At 52.1% G+C, this 25,366-nt stretch overlaps 1 protein-coding gene across 1 annotated transcript; it reads right to left on the minus strand.

Annotated features, from left to right (window-relative positions):
• Positions 1-1,957: 1,957 nt before the first annotated feature.
• AMN (amnion associated transmembrane protein) lies at positions 1,958-24,835 on the minus strand (the record flags this gene model as incomplete). Its single annotated transcript, XM_082058735.1, has 12 exons — positions 1,958-2,068; positions 2,321-2,423; positions 5,257-5,431; positions 6,521-6,707; positions 7,703-7,785; positions 8,764-8,872; positions 8,966-9,103; positions 10,656-10,891; positions 12,379-12,466; positions 22,279-22,323; positions 22,438-22,556; positions 24,793-24,835. 12 exons carry the CDS (start codon positions 24,833-24,835, stop codon positions 1,958-1,960), a joined length of 1,437 nt encoding a protein of 478 aa, XP_081914861.1.
• Between the last annotated feature and the right edge of the window lie 531 nt (positions 24,836-25,366).

Genomic DNA, 25,366 nt, shown 5'->3' on the forward strand with positions numbered 1-25,366 from the left:
ATCAGTCATGTTTAGTCAAAGGCTTGTAGGCTAGAGGGGACTCAGTCACTTGCAATGAACTGATTTGAAAGGGAAAAAGAGCACAAAAGGCTCTCACAAGGAGCAAGTAAAACACACGTACAGATACAAACGCCCCCTTGGCAGCGAGGCCCAGCGGCTCTGCGGGGCCAGCGGACATTGCAGCTGCTCTCGCAGCACCATGGGAACATCACAGATGTTGCTGCACCATGTACACACTGGCCCCTGGGCTGTGGGGAGTTGTCCGGCCTTGTAGGGTCCATAAGAGGGCTTGGAGTCAGGGTTTATTGCTTGGGTTCGCATCACTGGAGTGCTCTGTGTGCTGTGGGGTAAGTTTGGGGGGCCCAGCCCTAGGTCACTGCGCTCCACAGAGATGCGCTTGTAGCAGGACCACAGGATGGTGGGACATGGTTATTCCCAACTTGCCAGTGTCAGCCACCACCTGCAGCAGCTGATGGCTTCCTCTGCATTTCAACCGTGCTGGTGGCTGCTTCACTTGGTACCAAGTGCCTGACAGCTGCAGCAGATGCTCCTGCCCTGGAAAGTTGCTTTTCATCCCAGCGCTGCCAGAGAGACACCCTCAGCAGAGATGCGCGTGGATGAAACCCGCAAGCACGGACCTTCTGCCAGCCCTGGCTCTGCCCTGCTTGCAAAGCGGTCGCAGAACCAGGGTCATGGAGATAGTCTTGTTCCCTGCCAGGTTCATGTTTTGTGTCCTACCTGCTTGCCCTGCCCGTTACTGGAGGCCTCTCTAAGGGGAGGGGGCAGCAGGGCCCATCACCCTTTGTCAGGGCTCTGATGCACCTAATGATGAATTCCCAGGCCTTTGAGAAGGGATTATGTCTTCCAGAGACTAGAACAAAACATAATAAACTTAAAATAGCTGCTTCCTTATGGAATATGCCAACAAGCCCTACTGAAAACCCAGTAGAGTGTAAATTTGCATAAATTAGCATACATCTCCATAATTTCAGCCTCACCCATCAGACCTGCTCCCGTAATGAAGTGCCGCCTGACGTTGTAGGCAGCTGAGGATATTTGACACACGCCAGGCTGCAAACGCCACTGCTAACGAGGCCCCTTGGTGCCAACTGCCGACTCTCCTTAGCAGTGGACCAGCGCGACTCCCCAGCCATCGGGTTCCTGCCTGATCCCCTCCCCAGGGACCTCCCACATTGGCACTGAACCTCTTTCCCCTTGTGCCTCTAGAAGAAATGCTCTCTCACTGCAGGGAATAACATGATAAATCCTCAGGTAGGTCCAAGAGGGTCTCACAACTGTCAGACGGGCACAGGTGGGAGGAGAAAGCTCAGACAGCTCAGCAGAGGGGATGGGGAGCTGTTTGCTCAGGACTGCGCCTCGTGACAGTGCCCAGGGGACAGGAGTGAGGTCCCTGAGAAGAGGAACCGGGGACCCTGAGCAGAGATGTCCCTGCACCAAGCGCGCTTGCTGGAATGCAAAATAATCTCCTTTTAAACCCAGCTAATGGGTCCAAACTCTGAAGGCTTCTGGCTGCAGTTTGAAATGTGTTTGAGCACTGAATTTTCATCACATTCAGGGATCCATCTTTCAATCTGCTGTGTGCCCTGGGCATATCCAGCATGGTGCTGGCTAAAGCACAGACTGCTGAGTTTTAGACCACAGCATCCCCAGGTGTCACGCGAGACCCAAATCTCAATGTTGAACTGTGTAAAAAAGACTGATAGCTACAAAATGCAGTTTAAAAAACAGAAGCATCACCGGGAGGCCGTGCCTACGCAGCTGAACTCTTACAGCAAAGGTTTGCTGTGGTTTCCTTCACCACATGGACACTTTTATTCAGGTAGGATCTGCTTGACTGTGATTTAGATCCTACCAGGAGTGATGAGAGGGACTGTGAGGGCTGGAGAGACAGCGATGTCCCCAGGGAGGTGGCTGCCTCTGGCACGAGGCCATGCCGTCAGGTCTCCGTCTCGCTTGTATCGTACAGAGGGTTGATGTAGAAGACCTGGTAGTCTTTGGGAGCCATTTCCTGTGGCTTCTCCTCTCCAGGGTCAGCACTTGGTGGCTCCTGCAGCAGTGAGGGAGGGAAAAGCAGCTGATGGGAAAGTGAAGCAAAACCCTTGGCAAAATCCACCCAGAGCTGAGTCCCTGTGGCAGTCGAGGAGCTGGTGAGCTGTGGGAAGGTGGGACCATCGGACAAACCCCTCCTGGCCTGGGAGAAGGAGGAAGGAGCCCTGCTGGGTGCCCCCCTGACTGGGGCCCTGCCACCTCCTGCCCACATCCCCGAGCAACCTCATGTCCCCGAGCATTAGCGACTCACCACATCAAACATGGGGTTGTCGAAGCCTTTGTCACCAGCTGGCTCAGGCGACACTGGGTACTCCGCTCTGTCCCAGGGCCGGGGGATGTGCAGGGTGGGCAGCCTGGGGAGAGACCTGGGCATCATCCATCCACATCCCACCCATTCCAGTAGCAGCCCGAGCTAAAACACTGCATCTTCAGGAGCTGGATGGGAAAACATGGGGACAACATTTTGGGCTTGCTTTGAAACAGGATGTTTCTACCCTTTCCCAGGAAAAAGCTGCCCTATCCAGCAGAAACCAGTAAACCTGGAGGGCTGGGACCTGTATCCTGGAGTGAAGAGTTTCTCAGAGGCAGCACAGATTTTGCTTCAGAGCCATCACTCTTCCCCGCATGGCCTAAAATGAATTGCCACAGAGCTCACACCTGTTCCCACTGCAATCTCAACAAGGACTAATTACTTTTATCATTACTTTTATCATGTTATCCTTTTATCACCTTTATCACCATCATGACTTTTATTATTTTCTTCATTATTCCTATGCTAAGGTTCCCATTCACTGAGCATCATCCCCTGGTGCCAGCAGGCTCAGCAGTGGGTCCACACACATCACCACAGGTCCTGAGAGCCCACCGATACTTGGTCAGTGTGACAGCGGTGGCACAGGCTTGAGCTGCGCTAGTGTAATTGCAGGAGCTGGAGTTCTGTGTCCAGCTCTGGAGCCCTTGGTACAGGATAGACATGGACCTGTTGGAGGGGGGCCAGAGGAGGCGACAAAAAAGATCAGAAGGCTGGAACAGCTCTGCTGTGAGGACAGGCTGAGAGTTGAGGTTGTTCAGCCTGGCAAAGAGAAGACTCTAGGGAGACCTTATTACAGCCTTTCAGTACTTAAAAGGGGCCTGTAAGAAAGATGGGGACAGATTTTTCAGCAGGGCCTGTTGTGATAGGACAAGGGGTAATGGTTTTAAACTAAAAGAGGGAAGATTCAGGCCAGACATGAGGAAGAAATTTTTTACAATTAAGGTGGGTAAAACCCTGGCCCAGGTTGCCCAGAGAGGTGGTGGATGCCCCATCCCTGAGAACATTCAAGGCCAGGCTGGATGGGGCTCTGAGCAACCTGATCTGGTTGAAGATGCCCCTGCTCATTGCAGGGGTGTTGGACTACATAGACCTTTGAAGGTCCTTTCCAGCCTAAACCATTCTATGATTCTATGATTATCTGCAGGGAGTCTGTGCCTGTCCCTTTTCACTGGCAATAAGCTGAATTCCCTGTTTTGCTGGTGGCAGGATGGCTCTGCTGCATGCAGACAGACTCTGTAGGCTCCCGGAGCCACCTGCCCAATTTGCAGCATCCCTGCCAGCGTCGGATGCCTCCTAGATGCTCGGCAGCACTTCCTAAAAGGACACCTGCCGTGGAGCTGCCCAGGGACGCACAGCAGGAACGGGTCAGCCGGGGACATGTCCTGGGCTCAGGTTCAGCTCCGTCTCCTGTAGCTACACGAACTTCCCTCCTGCTGCTGACAGAGCTGGTTCCAAAGGCCTGTCCGGCATCCAAAGAAGTGTCAGTGGAAGATAAATCATTAGGTAGCAATTATGGGTTGGGAGTTTTATTTAGAAATTAAATGAAGGCGCAGGTTTATTGCTAGGAAATGTCATGTCAGCATGTGCCGAGTGGCAGGGCAAACGTCCCTAGCCACGGCCACTGCTGCATGGCGAGTAAGCCCCACAGAGAAACCGGGAAGGGAGAAACCACCTGGGTTGTGAGCCTGTGATACAGCCAGCCCAAGCACTGGGGAGCTCAGCATCCCCTGGCAGATATCAGTGAACTTTGCATAGGCAAACTTAAGCAATTCCCTCCCACTGGTTATAAATCGTGAGGGTCCACCCCATTTGCCCGCAGTCGGGTAGGTGAGATGAGCTCAGCAGAGTGCCCCACGCACAAAGACATCCACCAATAAACCCTGCAAAACCCTCCACATGAATGTGGGTGCCTGATCAAGGAGCAAAGGTTGGCACTGCTGCCATGCCCTATTCACTACTGGAGCCAATGTCTGAGCTGTGAGGGGAAAAGGCGATGGAGAAGGGACATTTCTGACCAGATCCCACCTGCAGTCAGGTTCTGTGTCCCCTGACATCCCTCCCCTGGGACCTGCAGACTGATCTCTGCACAGCGTGAGCAACTAGTGCACCAGAAGTTACATTTTCTTCTGTGTGCTGTCAGGCCTTTCATGGCTACAAAGCTACAGGATGAGTGCTTTGAATTATTTTGATGCATTTCTCTTTAGCAGCTGGCAGTTTCAGTCCTCCATCCCTGGGCAGGGCTGCAAACCAGTGGTTACAAGGAACAAAAGATTTCACTGGGCAGCATGACCAGGCTGTGCAGAACTCCAACTGAGCTACAGCAGCCCTGCACCATGCCAAGAAGCAGCTCCTCCTGGCCACAGAGGAGGCTGAAGTAGCAGTCCAAGAATATAAGAGTGTTTTGCTGTGACCTCACCTCCAATAAGCCAGGAGGAAAAAGAGTAACAGTTTTGAATTAAAAGGGAGTAGATTGACATTATGTATAAGGAAGGAATTCTTCACTATGAGGGTCGTGACACACTGGAACAGGCTGCCCAGAAAAGCTGTGGCTGCCCCATCATTGGAAGTGTTCAAGGCCAGGTTGGATGGGGGTTTGAGCAACCTGGTCTAGTGGAAGGTGTCCCTGCCCCTTGCAGGGGGGTTGGACTAGATGATCTTCAAAGGTTCCTTCTAACCCAAACCATTCTGCGACTCTATGAACCAGTAATGTTGGGTATAGCAGACTGCCTGGCCATGCCCACCACCATGGGAGCTCTGGGCAGCACTGCATGTCCCTGTGCCACCAGGCTAGCTGGAAGGACAGCTTGGGGTGACAGCTGCCCCTCAGCAGGAGAAGCCTGACCACATGCTGCCAGCAGAAGCCCCATCCATACCTTAGCTTTCCCTTTTTGTAGATAAAGAGGATCCCTCCAAGCAACAGGAGACCGAAGAGCAGCCCAAAGACAGTCCCTGCTGTGGTCCTGCTCAATTCATGGCTCTCCACTTGTCCGCTGAAAGTGCTGCCAGTGGCCACCTCCATTTTCCCATTTGAAATGCCAAGTGCTTCACCTGGGAAAGGGCAGGAAGAGACAAGGTGAGGAGCAGATAGAGCAACACATCCCCACACCCGCACATCACCCCAACTCACACACAGGGCAGAGGGAGCCTGCAGCTGGGTCTGGCACTGCTCACCTAGTTGATCACCTTTTCCTGGGGACAGGGGTGGGATACACAGCTGGTTCGACTCAACTGGGACAAGCCCATGAGGGTCTGCTACCCACACAAAGACCACCAGGTCCCTTGTCTGTGGTCTGCACGCTCATCAGCATCCCCCAGCTTGCACAGCCACCTCCACACACAGCGTTCTGGTTGGAAAGCAGCTCTACAGAGAGGGGCTTTGGGGTCCTGGTGGGTACCAAGCCAACCACGGCCAGACATGGCATGGAAGGGCAACAGTATTCTGGGCTGCGTGAGGAGGATGGGTGGCCAGCAGGTCAAGGGAGGTAACCCTTCCCCTCTGCTCTGCCCTGGCAAGACACAGCTGGAGTGCTGAGCCAGGCTCTTCTCAGTGGTGCCCATTGACAGGGCAAGAGGCAATGGGCACAAACTGAAATAGAGGAAATTCCACTTAAACATAAGAAAAAAAAGTTTTACTGCAAAGGTGACCGGTTGTGGGGACAGGTTGCCTGGAGGTGTTGTGGAGTCTCCATCCTTGAGCAGATTCAAAACACAACTAGACACAGCCCTGGACAACCTGCTCTCAGGGGGCTGTACGAAAGATCGTCTCGAGAGTTCCCTGCCAACCTTGATAATTCTGATCCTGCAGTTCTGCTCTGCTCACACCACGGTACTACTATAATTAAAACAGTAAAATTTCTGGGTAAGCAAAGTTCACTGCTAAAATCATCAGAAACACAGAGTGTGTGTGCTAGGAGGGCTTAGAGCTGTGCCAGACTAGACTGATGAGGACAAGGACCTTAGGAGTGTTCAACTCAGGGAGCCTCAATCAAGCTGCCACTTAATTCCCCTGTGAATCCCTGGTAAAAGAGCAGGGACATGGGGCTGTCGTGTGGGCTGCTGGCTGGGGACAAGAGCTCTGGACAGCAGTGGCTTTAGGTGCACCCACAGGGGACCCGCTGAGGAGGATGGCAGTGTTACCGTGCTGTGCTACGTCCTCCATGACATCTGCTGCCAGCTGCGCCGCAGCAGCGCCGGTCTGTGCTCCCTCCCTGTCATCGATCAGCACGATTTGGATGAGGGGAGTGGAGCTTCGGGGTATGAGTCCCAGGAAGGTCTGCGCTTTGTGCACCTTGGATATGGCCATCTGCACACCGGCGTACTTGGGCTTTTCAAAACACAAGGCAACACGTAAAGCCCATGAGAGCAATAGGCAGAAATCAGTCACCTCTACAGACAGCCATGACGGATGCACCAGCAACGCCCACCTATAAATCTTCATGTAAGTTCCATCACAGGGCTGCCATCCCTGTTACCGCAGTGCTGTTTGGTTGCCCAAATAAGTGGTTCATATCTTCCCTCCCTTCCAAGCTGTGACCAGCACTCAGCACTCAGCATCCCCCTGCAGAAGCAAGTGCACCGAGAAAGCAATTTCATGCAGCACACCCATTAAATACTGTATTAAGACGTGCAGCTGGAAGGAGGGCAGGCAGCAGGCTTTCAGCTCGGGATCAATAGAGCAATACTCTGATATCGATCCTCCCAGGGTAACTCAGGGCACACCTCCACCTCCTGGCAGCTCCCAGCCAGGAGGAAGGATGTCACGCTGCGTCTGACAAGTAGCAGCATGGAGTGATGACTTGTAGAGCATGTATCTGAGTGCTGACCAGTGCTGATAACCCACCCAGTGCTTTCCCACTGCGGAATAAAAAGCAGTTGAGCATTGGGAATGATCTCCCAGAATCTGTGGGATGTGCTGCAGAAAGTATGCATGATCCCAACAGCATGGGCTGACCTCCCATGTTATCTCCACCTGACCTCCTGGCTGACCCTTCCATGTTTTCTAGACCAGGGTTTCCAGCAAGCCGTGCCGCATCCTTCCCCGTGTGCACACCAGAAGTTGCTCCTGCTGCACAGTGAGAGGTGGCCCATGGCTGGGGGGGGAGCAAGGGAGACTGCACCAACCCACACGGCAAGTTGACACATCCAAGAGGCCAAACATGGGGCGTGAGCCCAGCAGGCTGTTGGGAAGAGAAGCTGAAGCCCCTGCATCTCTGGGACCACATGTCCCCCCAGATAGCCACACCAGCATCAAGTCACCAGCAGACACAGCTGGTGGTTTGCAGTTTCATTAGCCCGCACTGATCTGTCAGGCTGACATACCTCGTTCAGCAAGGTTTGGACCAGTCTGTCCCGATACTTCTGCAAGTCAAAATCAGGAGTGAAATCCAGGCTAACAGTAGCTCCTGCAGCTCAAAAACAGACAAGACATTATCACTGAGCCTGGACAGAGATCTGCTGTGGTAGCACAGCTCCAACTACCACGAAAGGTCCCTCCGGTACCTTTGTGCAACTGGTCTGGCTGGGTTTGGTCAAAGGCTTTTGGTTTCCACCGTATTCCAGAGAGAGGCTTGCACTGGAGAGTTTCTCCTGTACATCCCCCCTCGGGAAGCTCTGCATGTACCTGGTTTTGGGGCTGGGAGGCTGTGACTCAGCAACACTGCCCTGGCTTTGGAAGGAGGATGAAGAGGAGGGGACACCTGCACTCCCTGTGCCATTGCACTGCAGTCATTGGGTCAAAGATTTTCCTTGGGAAAGATGCAGGTAAGTATTTGTTGAAATATTAAATTGTCCTAAAATCTTTAAGAGGCTCTGCTTTTAAGAGCACATGAGAGAAAAATATGGTGCCATTTCAACGAATTTGGTGTAATATACTATCTGGGTACCAGTTGTTCATGAAAAATTCCCCTTAACAACCTTCTAGGTAGATTAATGGAGAAGTGCCCATAGCAGAGGGAACATTGTCAATCTGCATGTTTTTATTTTAAATGAAATGAAACAAACTCGCTGTTGGAAAGCTGACATTACGGTGGAAAAGGTGCATTTCTTCTGAATGTTTTCCGCTGCATAAACTCAGCAGAGCCCTATTAGCTTGACAAGATGTGACATCCTGACAGGATAAACCAGAGACAGGGACGAAGGGCTGCAAGTCAGAACAGGCTCCCAAAGTCCAGGCTGATGTTTCAGAGAGATGCCCTGGGATGGTGGCAAGTGGGATGCAGATGGGACCTGTGGATGGAACCCATGGGAGCAGTGCCACAGCAAAACTTCAGCCCACGAGCACCCAAACCAGCAACAACCCCTACACCCAGTTTTCCCCTGCAGAGCCAGAGGAAGGGGGCTGGTGCAATAGGGAGGAGGAATAGGGACATGCCCCCACTCACCACAGACCCCACAGCAGTGGCCAAGGGGCTGCAAAGGGCTCTGGCATGTCAGCGCTGGGCACTGCCTGCCTGATGCCCTGAGCAGGGCTGTGCAGATGCGGTGGCCATCCTAAAGGAGAACAGGGCAGCATCAGTCCCTCGCTCCATCTTGTCCCCCAAACTTGCAGTGGCACTCCCCTTAAGTTATAATGGAAGGACTCACCAGGGTGTTCCCGCAGACACAGCCGGACTTGTCGGGACAGCCGGTGCCCGTCACCTGGAGGGTGCCATTGCCATGAAAGTGCAGCGGGGCAGAGGGGCCCCTCAGGTACTCAGCCCAGGCCTCAGGGCTGCTGAACTCCTGAGTGGGAAAGAGCAGCAAAGCGGGTTAGTGTCCCCAACCAGGTCCCAGTGCTGTCCCCAGGCACCCGGCTGTGACACCTGGATGTGCAATGTCACATCTGATGGCCAGCTGAGGCAGCCCCACCACAGGTGGTGAGTGCATCAAGAAAATTCTGCCACTACAATCATTTGGGCTTTTCTAAGAGGCCAACAGGAAAACCCTTTCTGATTTAAAACTAAAAAAAAGGACCACAAATAAATCATGAGATATCTGGGCTTTTCTTCTTCTTGTTTTCCCTCTTTCAGCTGGACCACAGAATTCAGTTTATCAGCTTTTAAGTCTGGGAGGAAGGGACTGGATCTGTGGTGTTTTCCTTCAATCTGGGAAGCATTTCAGTGGGCTCGGCATTAGCAAAGACTGAGCTGGACTGACCAGCCTTGTCCTACCAAGCCAATGGTTAAATGTCTCACCCACTGCCTTCCATGGGAGGCTTCTCCATGCACTGGGACAGCAGGATTTCTCATGCCCTGAGGTGAAAATATCACACAGAGAGTAAGGAGTGGGCTGGCTACACAAAGTAACCTATAAGGTCAGTTTTTAGGGAATATGCTATAATCACGAAAAAAAAAAAAAGCATTTTCTCCTTCCATCTCACCATTCAGCAGCAGCCTCTGCCCCAGCTGCAGTTCCTGGTGGGGTGGATTTGTGAGGGATAACGTGCTGTGGGGTGGTCCATGGGCATCATCGGGACTGGCATGACTTTGAGCACCCAGGACCACCCACTTCTGCATCCCCAGGGCTGCGTGCGCTCCCACTGAGCTCCATCGGGGTCTTGCCTTGTCCAGACTCACCTGCATCTGCCTGGACACCAGCTGAGGTCAAAACCCAGTTGCCTGATGATTGGCCCCGAAGTGGTGGATCCCAGGCAGTGCAGTCATAGAAATAATAAATAACTTATGAAATGTCTGCTGCATCTCCCACTCCTGGAAGGAGCGTATGTTTACTGCTGCCTGTGATCTTTCACTCCTCCGACCAGCGATGGAAGGGGCTTGTCGTGTGCCTGATTCCCGGGCTGAGGCACAGCAGGCTGCCAGCATTTCTATAATTATTCCTCAGATCAATTAAGGAGCAGTAGCGAAGCAAAACTGGGAGGCCAGGCCATGGGCTGTGTTAAGGTTGGGGGTGGGAGGGAGGTGTCCTTAGAGGGTCCCTGAGCAAAGTGGTTGCAGACACGTGCCTGGGAAAGGAGCAGCTCCTGGGCACTCAAAAAGATGCTGTTTCTCAGCTTTTTGACCCAGGCACATTGGCTTTTTTTTAATGTGAATACTGAGGTGGTCTGTGCTCCCACAGCACAGGGAGGGAGGTGATAACAAAGCAGTAGAGGAAAAAAAAAAAAAATCATCGAGACAATGTGCAGCAGCAGGGGCCCATGGAGCTGCAGGGCTGTGGGAGCACCCCATCCCCCCGTGCAGCACTGCTCCTCCATCCCCGGCTGGTCCTTCCTCTCCTGACCTGCTCTGGGGCTGTGGCAAGGAGGTGTCACGACCATTTCTCAGCATCCCTGCATTACCTGGCCCATGAGAGAGATACTGCGGAGATGAATCACTTGCTGTGATGAGTCGATGTTTACCCGGAAGGATGTTTGGGGCTGGAAGATAACATCGTCATAGTGGCATGGGACACGTTCCTCATCCATGGAAAAAATGCGTCCACTTGGCTCAAGCTCCCTGCTGGGAGACACAACCTGCCACAGTGTGGGGTCAAACCACGCGTGGTCCTCGGCATTGACAAACCTCACTGTTACACCTGGGAAAGCAACAGGAGAGGTTGAGAGTGACCCAGACCCAAATCTTCAGGCTCACTGGAGGCATATGGGCTGATACAACCAGGCGCTGCTTTGTCCAAAGCAGAGGAGGCCACCCCGTGTGCAGGGAGTGAAGGGCTGACCATGGCATCACCTTCCCAGTGGCTGCTGCAGGCACCTCCTGAAGCCCAGTGGGTGCTTGGCACAGCTTTCTGGTGCTCAGGGCTGGGGTCTCTGCAAATCAGCCCAGACCCCACTCCTGGCTGCAGACACGCAGCCCCAGATCCCACAGGACATTTTCCCACCCCTTCTTCAAAGCTGACCCTTATGGTTAGGGAGAAAAACAGCCACAGAGCCCAAATGCTGCGTAACAGCTAAAATAAAAGATAAAAATGGGTATGATAATTCACATCCATTTCCAAGCAGCCTGGGAGGCCTGCGGAAACATGACCAGCCCTGTTCCCCTGAGAAGGTAACCTCAAAACCAGTAAGCCATTAATTATTTAACCATTAACCATCTCCCTTTGGTCACAGTCAGTACCACCACACAGTGCCCTGCTTCCTTCTCACCCTTCCCCAAGGGTTGAATCCTTACCGATTCAGTTAGCGTGCAGACATTTATTGACTGAACTATTTGCATTTGCTTTAAAACCATGCTTTAAAAGAATCAATTTGTGAAAGTTGCCCCAGAAACAACTGTTGATTTCAGGAGAGCAGCAGGAAAAGCCCAGTGCGAAGCATAGCTGCCAGAGCGTCCCTGATGGGAGGCAGACAGCCCCAAAGCAGAAAAACAGAGTGAGAGATTTCGGAGTGGTTCCAGGTAGCCTGATGCTACAGTCCTTCCTCTGGAAAGACCTGTTTGGGCTTTATCTCTGTTTTGTTTTGGTTTGGTTTTTTTGCCAGTCAGAGCACAGGCACAGGTGCTTCTCTTGGACTTTTCCTTTCCTGTAGCCAAACTAAAAAGTTGCTTGCCACTGAAAGCATCAGGTAGCTCTTAAATACCCAAAATACATCTCCTAGCAAACAGCTTTCAGACTAACAAACCCACTGCCCCAGTCACTGCAAACCTGGGCTGGAGGCTGAGCGGGGAGGGAAGGATGAGCTTGCACCAAAATGCCTGTGATGGCTGCAGTTCAGCTCACCTGTGTGTAATTCCTAACCAGTTTTCTTTAGAAATACCATGGCAAATAAAACGAGTGCTTTGATGTGGCTACATGCTTAATAGACAGGGTAAAATACAAACAATATTTGCCTCTATGCTACTACTTCAAAGGCTTCTCTGCTATAATTAGTTTTTTAGAAGACAGGTGATCTAGCAGGAAAAAAAGATCTGGTGTTAGGGAGGTCAAGAAAGGAAAAGTAGGTATTAAAACAGGAGTGACTCACTGTGGTCTGAGGTGGGACAGCAAAGACCTTTGTAGAAGCGTTTGGGCTGAATTTACATGATTAATCATGGGCTGATGGGCTGACTGGTCTGAGCACAAAATACCTGAGTCACAGCCTGGATCCCAGCTGCCATCAAAAGCTGCAAATCCTGCGCCAGATGCCAGCATGAATTCTCCGTTCAGGGGCAGGTACTAGATGAAGAGATTCTGAGTGTTACTGTGCGGTCCCGCTGCCAGCCACCCAGGCTTGTAATCAAATAACAGTGCTAATTATTAGGCTGCCTATTACACTTGCTGTCTTCGAGGCACTTTACAGTCATTAGATGTTACCCTCGCCGTGCCCCACGTTAATGGGAAAGTATCATCTCCCATTTTTACAGATGGGGACACTGTGATGTGGAGAGACAGTTTGACATTATCTTCCAGTAACACAGAAAAGCATGAAGCCTTCAGGGAAGCAAGAACAAGGAAAAAGCAAAATAAGCTCTTTCAACAGCTCCTTCCTTTTCTTGCACACACACTCCCATCAGCTCAGAAATGGCTTTACACATTGGTATGACAAGAAAAATCCAACCTTACTCTGCAAAGGCCCAGAGGTCCCCTTGCTTAATGGGTTCCCATCTGCAGGGGCTGTGCTTGCCCCTCAGAAAAACAACTCAGGAGCCCAAGTGATGCTCAGGGGGTATCAGCTAGTGGATTCATGCTCGCTGGAGCTAAGGAAAGCAAACAGTGGTGTTTGGTGCGGTTTAACATAACTATACCCTCTTCTTGTACCCACTGGGTAGGACATCACCAGCAGGCAGTTGGTGTCAACATGTTTGCCTGGCTTCAGCCTGGCCAGGCTTCTGCTGCAGAGCGTGAGGATGACCTCTGCCCACCTCAACGAGTGGAACTTCACCACAGGGTCCTTTCAGCCAGGAGCTGTGGCCTCCTGGGTCACCAGCCACCACTGCTGACTCTGGGACTGGCCTTGGCAAACAACCGAGTCAGGCGACTCGTTCACAGCACATGGGTTATTCAGCCCATCTCATCTTATTTTCCACTTAGAAACTTCCAAGGAGAAAGTCAGGTTTTCGCCCCAGTATTTTCACGTCAAGAAGTGATGTTCAGTGCTCCCTTCTCCTCTAACCTTATCCAGGGTTTTAGCATTGCTCTCCAGACAGTATCTGGAAGCTTTCGAGGGCTGTGTTATGCCAATGCACTGGGGCCTGTGCACGTTATATGAGATTTTAAGGTTTCATCTACTTAATTGCTCTTTAAATAAGCATTTAGGTTAGAGAAAGCAAGTCTTGTGAATGACTGCTGCGGGTGGCTGCGATAGCTCTCTGTCCTTGGGCAGTCTTGCTTGAGGATGCACTGTCCCATACAGGTACCACCTTGGCTGGAGGGGTGGACATGGCGAAAAGCTCCTCATCCCAAAGCCATAGGCAGCTGTTTAGAAGTTTGGTGCCATGCTTTGAAGGCCATAGCCTTAGTCCCCTTCTTGGTTCAGGAACCATGAAAAGCCAGGGCAGAGAGCAGAGGGTGGCTGCTACCGAGAAGAGCCCCACAGTGCTGCTGTGCACCACCCACTTCAGACCTTGTACTTCCACACGTTGGACTGGAGAAGAGACGATAATAAGGTGAATAGCTGAGGTGTGGGTGCCATCTGCCCCATGGGTCTGGCAGAAGCCTTTGCCTGTAGAAACCTCTCCATCAGACCATAGCGTGTTCAGTGCCTAACTGGAAACGGTGCAATCATGTTCTCTGAATCTGTCTTACTCTTGACTAAAGCAAATTTTTCCAATACTAAAGCACTGAAAGAGGCTGAAAGGTCTGCCAGGATAAGAATGGCAACATGCCCTTTAGCTGCAGATATAAAAGCTGTGCCTAGTGACGTTTTGAGGCTCAGGACTTAGCCTGCTTTGAGCTGGATGAGGTCTATGTCACCAACAGCTTTCACAAGGTGTTTCACTTCAGAAGTGCCATGGCTTGTTTTCTGTAAACCCACACAAGAATTGGGACACTTGTCCCAAGGAAGTAGGACACTTTGGGGCAGATGGCTACCACCAGTATCCAGGGCAGGTATCACCAGTGTTGCTGTCCCAAACTGGCTGGTCTATCTCAAGCTGGAGCCCCTCACCGCTGCCTCTTGCCTTGTTTGCGGGTTGCCACCCTGCAGCCTGCTGATGGAGCCAAGCAGGGAGTGTGGCCAGCTGGCTGCTGGGGTCCTGAGCTGCTCAGGATGGGTTTTGGATGGGAAGCAGTGATTGTTTCACCACCGCAGCATGAAACTGCTCTTCTCAGCAGTCACATGTGGCCACTTGGGCCTGTAGCTCCAGGGATCTTTGGGTGGAGGAATTAAAATGAGAGATCAGCTGCGGGTGACAGGGACGGTTGGTGCAGCTGGGCCATGACTGGCTGGACTCTATTAGCTTTCCCAGGCTGCAGGAGTTGGCATTTGTGAGTGTTGAGCTGGATCCACACCACTGGGTTGGGAAGTCCCTGCTCTGATGCCTGTCTGACTGACAGCTCCTTCCCCTACAGAGTTACCGAATTCTTTGGCTATAGCTGTGGGTCACAGTTTCCCAGACACCCTGCAGGGACCATGCAGGACACAATGAGCTTTCCTGTCCAGGGGAGCTGTTCATTTAGATCTTCACAAATTAACTAGGGGGAGAAAAAAGGCACTTAGGCAAACATGTGCCTACAACACTTAGGCAAATATGTGCCTACATTTGTAAGCTGCGTCACTCACACTGCTCTAGAGAGCAACACAAAAGCATTTTGTGCACACACTATGCACAAAGGAAAGCAAGGAAAACCTGGTAAGGATTCACACAGCGTGGCTGAGTTCAGTGTGGCAAGAACATGGATGAGGTGGGCTTGGTTGGTTAGAGGTGCACACGCATGTGCACATACAGATGCACAGATGCTGGTCCAATGACCAACCAAAGTCTCGTCCTCCTGTGCCTGGGAGGGCCCAGGTCAGCAGGGTCTGGATGGGGTGTGGAGCAAATGCAGAGTCAGCAGTGCATACCAAGTGTTCACAGCACCAATCCTGCCCGTGGGGAGAGGTAGAACAACATGTCTCATGCTAGACTTGCCTCACACCTGCAGCATCTATGCAGGGCTCTGGAGACACTGGCCTCTGGGCTTTCTGGAGAGGAAGCAGCTTCTCCAGCTACCACTGGAGATCCCACTCCACCACTGAGGCCAAAACTCCAGGCTGGTTGGACTTCTCAAGCCCAGAGGAAACTGTCCACGTGAGTTTGAGTGTGGCAGGGCAATAAGAGTCCCACAGCACACGTGGTGTCCCAGCCACTGACCCCTTCACACTCTAGGACTGCCCAAACACTATTAGCACCAGCACTGGAATTAACACGCAAGGCGACACGATGTGAGCCAGGGAACAGAGTCAGCTTATGTCCACAAAGACAAAATGCAAGAAGGGCCTTCACAGCAGGAGTCTCTGAGGCTGGTCCCTGCAGCTACATCTCCTTGCCTATCAAGGTGGACATGTTGCCCATCTGCCACCAGCCCTCTCCAAGATGCACGCCACTGGGCAACATTTCAGAAGTGGCTCTGTTGTCCAGTGGAGCTTCATTTGTAAATAATTTGCCCTTTCTTTTTTCCTAACATAAGTTAAGCATCTCAGCCCACTGCAGAGGACAAATGGAGATTCTGGTTGGGCAGTGGCTTTCTGCATTTTGGAGCTTAGTATAGAAAATGCATACAGGCTGGGCCACTTTCCAAGTACATTTTGAACCAATAAATGACATGTACCAAAGGACCAGAGCCAAAAAGCTGGCCGTTTCATCTGCTTTCCCTTGCTCCTGCCAACATGTACTTCAGGACCATTAATACAGCCAGCTTAGAGTCCCATTAGTCATTTCCCATCCCTGTTACTGGTAAATGACATCTCCTCGATCATTGTTATCGTGTGTAATGACAACTGAAACACAGTCATCATTTTTCTCATCAAAGTCAGAAAAAAAAAAAAAAAGAGGAAAGACCCCATGTGGCTCTTAGCCCAGAGTCACCACATTTGCAACCACAGCATTGCACCACTGAGAAGAAATCCCACTGCCCCAATGCATAAATGAAAATGAAACTAACCTCTGAAATGCAAAAGAAAAAAACAGCAAAGGCCTGAGAGGTGGCTTTTGTACTGAGTGGCTTTGAACCAGCCTCCGGGGCACATCCTGACTCTGCTGGATTCATGAGCATCAGGCTGAGATAACTGACAGCAGCAGTGTGACTGACCTGTCACCATCATCAGCACAGGAAACAACGCAGCACTTCTGCTCTGAACCCAGGTGAACAATGCTCTTGATTGCAGCCAGCTCTTCCCCCAGCCTTGTTTTAATTCTCAGCATCAACACATCTGAATGCCTTGCTCAGGTGAGATGGTGCCACCATCCCCATCACCCAACACCAAGACTGCACGAGCACGCTGGGCTCTGCAGCACTGCACCTATGGGTGCACCAGTGAGCAGGCTGGTACCCAGAGATGCACACGGCTGCCAGGTACCTTCCCTCGCCCAGCACCCAGCCAGGGAGCAGCTCAGGAGCTAGTGCCGGTGGCACCCCATCGGAAAACATGGCTGGGATAGGATGTGAGTGTGTTATTTCTTCAACATGGAGTGCTGTAACCCACCACAGGCATTCATGCTCAGGGAAAATTCTTTGTGCTGCCTGCAGGTGGGAGTTTTCCCAACACCCATGTGGGCCAGGGGGCTCTGAGCACAGACAGGTATGCAGGTGCTTGGGTAGGATCCAGCTGCTGGGTGCAGGCCACAGGAAGGCACAGGGCCAGATCCATCCACAGGTGAATCCCTCTGGCAGCGCTAGAATGTTGCCAGGGGCTCACTCGTCAAATTCTCTCTTGGGTTTGTTTGTTCGCTTTCCTGCCTGGATGAAGCTCCCATCAGCATCCTTGGGCCACTGTCCTTCCCCTAAACACACACACCACTCTGTGCTCACCACCGGCTCTGGCCTGTCCCCGCTACGGCCCCTGATCCCAGCACAGCTATTGCAGATCCCCTGCGAGAGAGGCTGGTGAGGCAGGGTGACCTGGGACCACCCTGGCACCTCTGGGTCAGCTGAGGAGGGTTACTTGCTGCTGGACTAGGACCTTGCTGCCCAAAGAGCTCCCTGCCCAGGCACATGCCCCTGTGAGGAACGGGGCTTTACCATCCCAAGAAAACCAGGCAAGAAACACAGTCTTTATCCCCGTGAAGCCCACGCTCAGGCAGGTTGGTGCAGTGTGGCACAGAAGGTAGTGCTCCTCTCCACAGAACCCATTATGGTGGGCAGAAGATGCCCACCAGCCCTCACAGTATCACAGTATGTTTGGGATTGGAAGGGACCTCAAAAGATCATCTAGTCCAATCCCCCAATCGCCTCCTCTGCTCCCAGCAATAACTCGCCCCTCTGCTTTTGCCTCCCGGAGCAGGTGGTGGCACAGGCAAAGGAGCAGCACGCCAGCGGGATGTCATCATTTCAGTGCCATCCTCTGCAAGCTAACGAGGCACTTGGCTGCCCTCCCCTGCCGGTGTCCCTGCCTCCCCCTCCTGGAAGGCAGGGTCCTCTGGTAGCAGTGCGTCCGCAATCTCATTAATGCAGGAGCTGGTTCCTCTGCTGTGTCTGCTTGTCACATTTTATGTTACATTTCAGGGCACAGGTTCCCTGCACCACTTGCCCAAGCTGGCCTTGCCACCACATCTCCTGGCATTGGGTGACCCAACACACCAGGTTCCTGCAACACCACAATCCTGCCCACCCCTGCAAAGGAGCTGTAGCTCCTGGCCTTTCTGTGCAGGTTCTGCCTGGCACACCCCCCTCCCAGATCAGCCCACAGAGCCCCATAAAAGCCATCAGGAGATAAAATAAAGCAACAGGCCCCAAAGGGTCATTAATTTCACTGCAGGCCCACAGTGCACACCTCCAGATGCAAAGCTAAACAAGTCCGAGCAGGGTGTTCCAGGGGACATGGGGACATCAGCAGGACCTCAGGAGCATAGTAAGGTAAACCAGACCGAGACACTTGAGTTATTGGATGCAGAAGGCACACAGATGCTTAAAGCCATTTGCCCATACCCATTTCAGGTTAGATGATTAGCTCATTTTCACAAACTTCCCTCCACAGACAAGCTCAGGGGGAGCCAGAAAGTGGCTGGAGGTGCAGGCAGGGGAGCCGTACCTGGCACTGAGGGATGACAGCTGGTGCATGGAGCGGCTGCCCAGCCAGACCTGCCCCAGCCTGGGAAGCCGGCAAGCTGCTCTGCTCATCATAGGCTTTAATAGCTCCTTCTGCTGGAAATTAGCCTGCAAGGAGCAAATAAACCCAGGGAGGTGACTGCAAAAGGCTGTTTTCTGCACTCCTTTCCTAGGGCAAACCTTCAGCGGGAACGCTGCATGAGAAAAGCCTGCAGGATTCGGGCTTGTAATGAAGTGCTGGCACATGCACACGTACACACTCACACCCGTGAAATTTCTACCTTCATCTCAGAAGGAAAAATATTCTGTTTTCTGGATGTCTCGTTACCCTGCTGTTTGGGAAACAGGGGGGGAGGGAGTGCCAGTGCCTGGGACGAGTGCAAACCCTGGCAATTCATTAGAGCCAGAGCCCCTGGAGAGCAATTGGCATTTCGAGATCAATCTCTGCCAGGAACCGAGCGAGCGGGAGCATCCTGCAGCAAAGCCGAGTACATTCTGCTCTCGCAATTAGGCAGCTAAAAATATAAGGCTGGGTGAGATGTCCCTGGTTAGACTGCAGTGCCCCACACGCTCCCGACCCTCACCCAGCCTTTGCAACCCCTCACCAGGCGGGCAGGGAGGGGGTGCAGGCAGGGAGGGGGTGCAGGCAGCTGCTGCCACCATGGCAGGGTTCAGTGAAGAGGCAGAGCTGGAAAGGTGATACTGGCGCTGCCGAATAACCCCAGGCCAGTGCCCTGACCCTGGCACGGCGAGGGCTGAGCAAGGCTGCTCTGCCCACGTGGCTGAATCTGACTCCTGCCATCCCAAAAATAGCAAGTGGCATCACCCATCCCTGGGCCGTACGGTGGTGCTGGCCGGCTCCGGCACAGACTGCGCCAGGGCTGGTGCTATCAAGGCAAACAAAGGGCTGGCAGCCACAGCTGTGTCCTGGCCTGGCTGCCTTTGTGAGCGTAGCCACAGCCAGAGTGTCCCAATCCTCAGGGAGAAGTGTGCTCCCCCAGCTGGAAGACAAGTAAAGCCAAAGCCCGCCTTGCCCTCAAGAACCTACGTCATGCACCACCACCATGAGGACCTTCATCTTTTTCGCAGATTAAGCCCCGGGTGCCTCTGAAAGCTGGCTAAATACTGATCTGCATCTTTAGGCAGCTAAACACCATAGAAAATCCAACCTAATCACAACACTTGTGCTTCAAAGTCACTTACGCTTAAGCTGGATTTGGATTCAATGTGTGGCTGAATTAGGGACCCACTCCAAACTTCAGACCAAATAATAACCTCTGAGCTGCATGATAAATGGGTTTCCTTTGAGAGGGGAGGTGGGCTGCCTGCCCCAACAACCCCGGCCTCCTCCCGAGAAAGCAGGTCCCGGCACTCGGCTGGTGCCCTCCTGGGACGGATATGGAGGGAAGCTGGAGGGCACACTGAATGGAAGTGTCTTGTTTAATACAAATGTCTACGGGGAGCTGACAGTGGCACATGAGGACCCCTTGGCACGCTAGGTCTCTCTCCACTCAGCTGGAGAATACAGACGGGAGGTCTCATGCATCCCCTCCACCAACAGGGTACCAGCACTGAGCATCCCCCCATACACCCACTGCAGAGGGCACTGAAAAGGCAATGACACCCCAGCCCCTTACCCAGCCATGAATTTCCTTTTGTGTTACTACAGCAAGCAACACGCTCCTTTTTTTTTTTTGTGGCCAAAGCCTGTGTAACATCTCCATGGCGACTCTAAAGCTTAATGTATTCCTGCTGATATAAGTGATTAATGCTCTGGCGCGACACGGTCGGCAGCCGAACAGGTGCAGCCCAGCCTCGCTGCAAAAAGCCTCACAACTAATTCATTTTCTAACCCCCCAGTTGCCAAATTTCACGCCATTCCCACAAGTGGCAGACCAGCCCAGGTGCTGGGTTTCTTTCCTTTTTCATCCCTGATCTTGGCAGTTTCCTTATCACCCGGTGACAACAAAGCACAGCAATGCACAGGAGGAAGGTGGCTGAGCTGAAATTAGAAATATTACCCACCACGCTAGGAATCTTGCTGGGACAGTTCATTCCAAAGTGTTGTGGCAGTGATGCTCAGAAGGAAGGTACAAGCTGCGGTTTGAGTTATAGCCCGGTAAGAGCTTGGTTGCTCACAAGAGGTGCAATTTGTTGCAGCGGTGGGGGAAACCCTTGACCAGAGGGGAACAGCTGCTGCCATGATGATTCATTCATTCTTAGGTCCCCCCAGCCCTCCCCTCCTGCACAGTGCTGGGATTATAATATTCACTGTAACCCTGGAGCTCGCATGGCCGCTTGCCAGCAGCGGGGCCCCAGAGAAACCCCGGGGCAGCAGAAGGTCCCTGGGGGCTCCCACCAGAATCTTTTGACTGGGATGAGTTGAGAGCCAGCACCCTGACCATGTCACTGAGCCACAATGGGAAATGTCCCCCCGAGTAGCTGGAGGACGGTCAGCACAGCAGCACAGCCACAGGTGTAATTAGCTGTGCAAAGCCCAGCTCTTTAGCTTGGTTGTGAAAGGCTCATGCCATAATGAATGACGCTGCTTTGCAATTATGCACTTTGCAGGCCTCTGATGAAAGCACTTTAGAAATATTATACATCCAGCTGTAAGTAAAATAAAATCTACTGGAGTGATATTTTGCTCTTTTCTTCTCTAGGTAAATTCCACATCATTTATTACATTATATTTGTACGTATTTCCCCAGTACATTCTTTCCTTCTAAAATTCATATTTAAAATGCCATATAAATAAAGTAACTCCTCCAAATATTTGTAGAGGGATTAAATGTGGCACATGGTGTTATTAAAGCATCAAAACTATTAGTGGTATAGACAGTCTGAACAAATTACATCACATAAATTTCAAGGGCTTGTTCAGATCTAATGGCTGAATAAACAGCAAAGCTGCCCTAAAACTGAGAGAGAAAACTTGGCCACCAGCTCATCCCATCCAGAGGAGGAGGATTTACAGACAGGACCCAGCCCATTTTGTGCCATCTCAGTGCTGGGATGGGGCTCACCGGTGGCCTGTCCTGCACAGGCATGTTGGGGCAGCAGGTTTGCTTTTCCCTTTAGTTCCTCCCTATTAAATTTGACACTCCAAACTGTGGGGATCGAGACCCTGTTCTTTCATAGCTGCCTATCAGTCAGCTCCTGGCAGGGCTCCTCTTTCTGGGGGACACCAGCTTGCTCAGAAACCCCTCTGAGGTGGGACCCCCCCACCATGATCTTGCCTTACACGTGCATTTCAGTAGAGCATTGTGCTTGTCCTGCCACAGCCAGAAAAATATAAACCCCAATGACTGTTGAAAGAAAATTTCTTGACCAACATTTTGGGATTTCCCAGAATGGTTTGTTTTCATTTCAAAATATTGTGATGTCAGCTTCACTTAGCCTCTGCCTGGGGCTAGAGCCTGCTTCACATCAGTAACGTGAGGGACTGGTGTTCCTCAGCAAACCACTGTCAAGGTCTCAGTACCATAGAGGGGCTTTTATCCTTCCTTTGGGGAGGAAGAATTAATTTATTCCAAATGAAAGTGGATTTTGGGATGCTTTCCCCCACTCCCTTAATGAAAAAAAAAAAAAAAAAAGATAAAAATCCCAGAAATGTGCTTTGTGGCTCAATGGTGCAGAGAGCAGCTGCTGTGACTCTTGTCCCCCACCCCAGCTGAGACATCCTCATTTTGGCCAGAGCACAGAGCAAAATGTCAAAGTCCCTGGAGAGGGGCACAGGGGGACATGCCACCCATCAGGTCCCACCCTCACTGCCCTCCCGGAGCCACTGCACACTGCCTTACCATGTCTGTCAATGCGTGGGGAGACCTGACAAAGACTGAGACGACCTGTAAGAAAAGCAAAAGTAAAAGTGAGCTTTCCCTCAGCAGGTAAAGGCTTTTCCAATGCCCGATGGCATTTTACAAAAAGTGAAATAAAAATACAATAAAAATGTCCAATACCTTGTTCTTCTCAAAATGAACCACATCACTGGCACAGGGGACTCTGCCTTTATCCCAGTTGGAGGCAGTTTCGAAATTGGTGTTGGGGATCCATTGCTTGTACACAGCAGCAGTGGCAGCTGGGAAGAACACAGAAAGCAGTATAACCCAACCTGTGGGAGGTACTGGGAACCCTCTCCAGGATGCTCTACGATATGGCTTGGCCTTTTTGGGCCAGAGTTGGCTATTTTCCACCCAAGAGCAGTCCCTGCCTGTTCCCAGTTGAGCAGTCACAGTCCTCTTCTGCATGAGGGATCTTTTTGGCTGGATTATGCTTTTTACCCACCCAGGTTTGAAGGGGAGTAAGGGACAAATACATGGAAGGCAGAGAGAAGCAGGAAAGTCCTGCAGGCAGTAAGCAGGAATAACATGCACCTGGTACCTGAGCATTCATTGCAGTGGGTTTTGCTGCCACTCAGATTAATCAAATGTGCAGAGACGACTCAAATGTGGTGTTTCCAGTAGGTATGGAGTTGGCATGCAGAGTTGGCAGGACCACAAGGACAGGGCCAGAGGAGAATGGGCATTTGCTATGGGACATGTAACGCAAAACACAGGCTCGTGGCATGTTTTCTGGGCTGGAGGGGCAGGATTCAGCTGTGTCCTGCAGATGGACACACTGGCTGGTGGGGAAACAGGTCCCCATGGGGTTTGCCAGGATGGTGGTGGTCCTGTGCATGGGTCCCCGCAGGGACGAGCCCACTGGCCAAGGACAGGCCATGGCAGAGGTGGGTTTCCATTCTGACCTGCTCTGTTTGCATGAGTGTGACGGAGATTTCCTGGCCTGAGATTTCCCAGGCTTGGCTGGGAGATGCACGTTCAGCTGAAGATGAATCTCCAGCAGCCTGAATTAAATGGTTTCAGGCGAGTGAGTTATGAGACTGAAAAGAGGAAAAACAAACAAACAAACAAACAAAACCAACACCATGCTCTTAATATAGATAATATTTTCTTTAGAGGAAAGCCCCACCAAACTAAAAAATACATAGAAAACCAGTGGTGGAGGGGACCAGACAGTGGAGTGGGGCTTGGGCAATGGAAGTCAGATGAAGAGAGGGCAGGGGGGTGCAAGAACCCCAGAGCCTGGCCTGGGGAAGGAGAGGGTCTGGATGACTCCAGCTGATAAAGGGAGGTCCACTGCAGAAAGCCTGGGCCCTGCTAGTCCAAATCATGGGGAGGGACGTGGCTGGTTGTGCTAAACAGGTTCTGCAGAGTCTTTATCAGCTCAAACGATCGCATCGGAGCGTAATTTGCACTGTCTGGCTCTGCCAGAGGCTCTGCTGAGACCATTTGCTGTACATAGCCACGTCAGGGCAAAGAGGAAACGATGTATTTTTAACCAGAATGAAAGTCCTAATGTAGGAACAGGCACTGGAGCCCAGGTGCAAGGTGCAGAGGGGCTCCCCCAGCCCCACACCAGGCTGCAGCCACTGCTGTCAGCTGCCCAAAGGAGCGCTCAGGCTCAGCAAACATCTCCCTGCCCCAAATCCACTTTAAAACCCACTGAGAAGCCAAAGGGCGCCAGTGATAAGAACAGAACTCGAGCAGCTGTTTCCAGTGTTGTGGGCACAAACACCTTGCTGGCTTAGATTTGAAAAGAGCTTAAGACAGGAGAAAGCCCACAGATGGCAATTGCAAGTTGTTCTGTCCCTGCTGAGGCTGATGTGTGTCCCTCCCATCCTAAGAAGCTGGGGAACAGAGAGGTTAAAGCTCCATCCAGCAGAAAGGCTCAGCTGGCCACATTGCACACACACCTCACATTCCCGCAGCCGCAAGGCGTTGGGTGAAGAGAGCTCAGGGCACACCACAGCGCAGAGCTGGCTCAGGGTGCCTCCCCAGCTCCAGCAGCATCTCCTCTGGCCAGGGGCTCTGGTGCCACGGAGGTTAATCTTCTGTGGCAAAGCCTTTTCCCCCAAGTAGCTGCTCTGATGCATTCCTGCACTCTCCACAGCCCTAGAAACATCAGCGTGCTGTTTAATCAGCCTTGTCTCCAGGGAAGCGCAGTCCTTGAACATCGAAGCGACATGCATATTCAATAGAGAATGTGTCCTGCAGTGCAGAGCTGCTGGCTTCAAAAAGAGCAGGAAAACCAGAACTGCAGAGGTGCAGCAGGCACAATACTCTAATCCCAGCCTCATTTCCCCACCTTCTCTCTGTCCTGTTGGAAATGCCTTTTTGTATTTACGTTACAGATACACCTGAAGTGCCAAGAGCCTGCAGCTCTGCTCTGAAGCAGGATTGCCCTAAGTGCAAATGAGGAAGTCATCCAGCGGTCACCCCTGCTTGCCATGGTGGCCAGGCCCTGGGCATACTCACCAAGGAGCTGCAAGACACCCAGGAGAAAGAGCAGGTGCTTCATTGTGCAGCAGGCTGCCAGCCCTCACCTCCACAGCCCCTGCCCGGCTGGACCTTGGACCCTCCTCGGGGGCACGTGATGGGCTCAGCCCAGAGGAGGCCGTAGGGAGAAGGGAGTAAATCAGTATGGGAGGCAGGTTTCCCATGGCATGAACCAGAGCTTTACTCAGCTCCTTTCCCAAGCCCCCCCGCTTCCTCGGTATCCGGGGGAGACTGGGAAAGCCACTGAGCAAGAAGGCGAGGAGGCAAGACCAGCGGTGCCCCAAAGTTCTGCTCACCGGACCTCACCATCCATACCCCCTCCACCCATCCAGGTCTCACTAAAGGGGGATGAGCACAAACTCACCACGTGCATGTCCCACACCACTCTCCCCTGCAGAACGCTGGCTACCTTGTAATTACTAATAATAGTCTCAATGTATTTGTAATTAGCTCTCTTGGAAGAGAGAAGCTCCCAGCGACGACTTGTAATTGTACTTTGCCCACCAGCTGATTCGTTCATTACCCGGCGCACGTTGCGGCGGTGCTGGCGCAG

This window comes from Streptopelia decaocto (genome assembly GCF_964273445.1).
Source record: "Streptopelia decaocto genome assembly, chromosome: 7".
NCBI classification, from domain to species: domain Eukaryota; kingdom Metazoa; phylum Chordata; class Aves; order Columbiformes; family Columbidae; genus Streptopelia; species Streptopelia decaocto.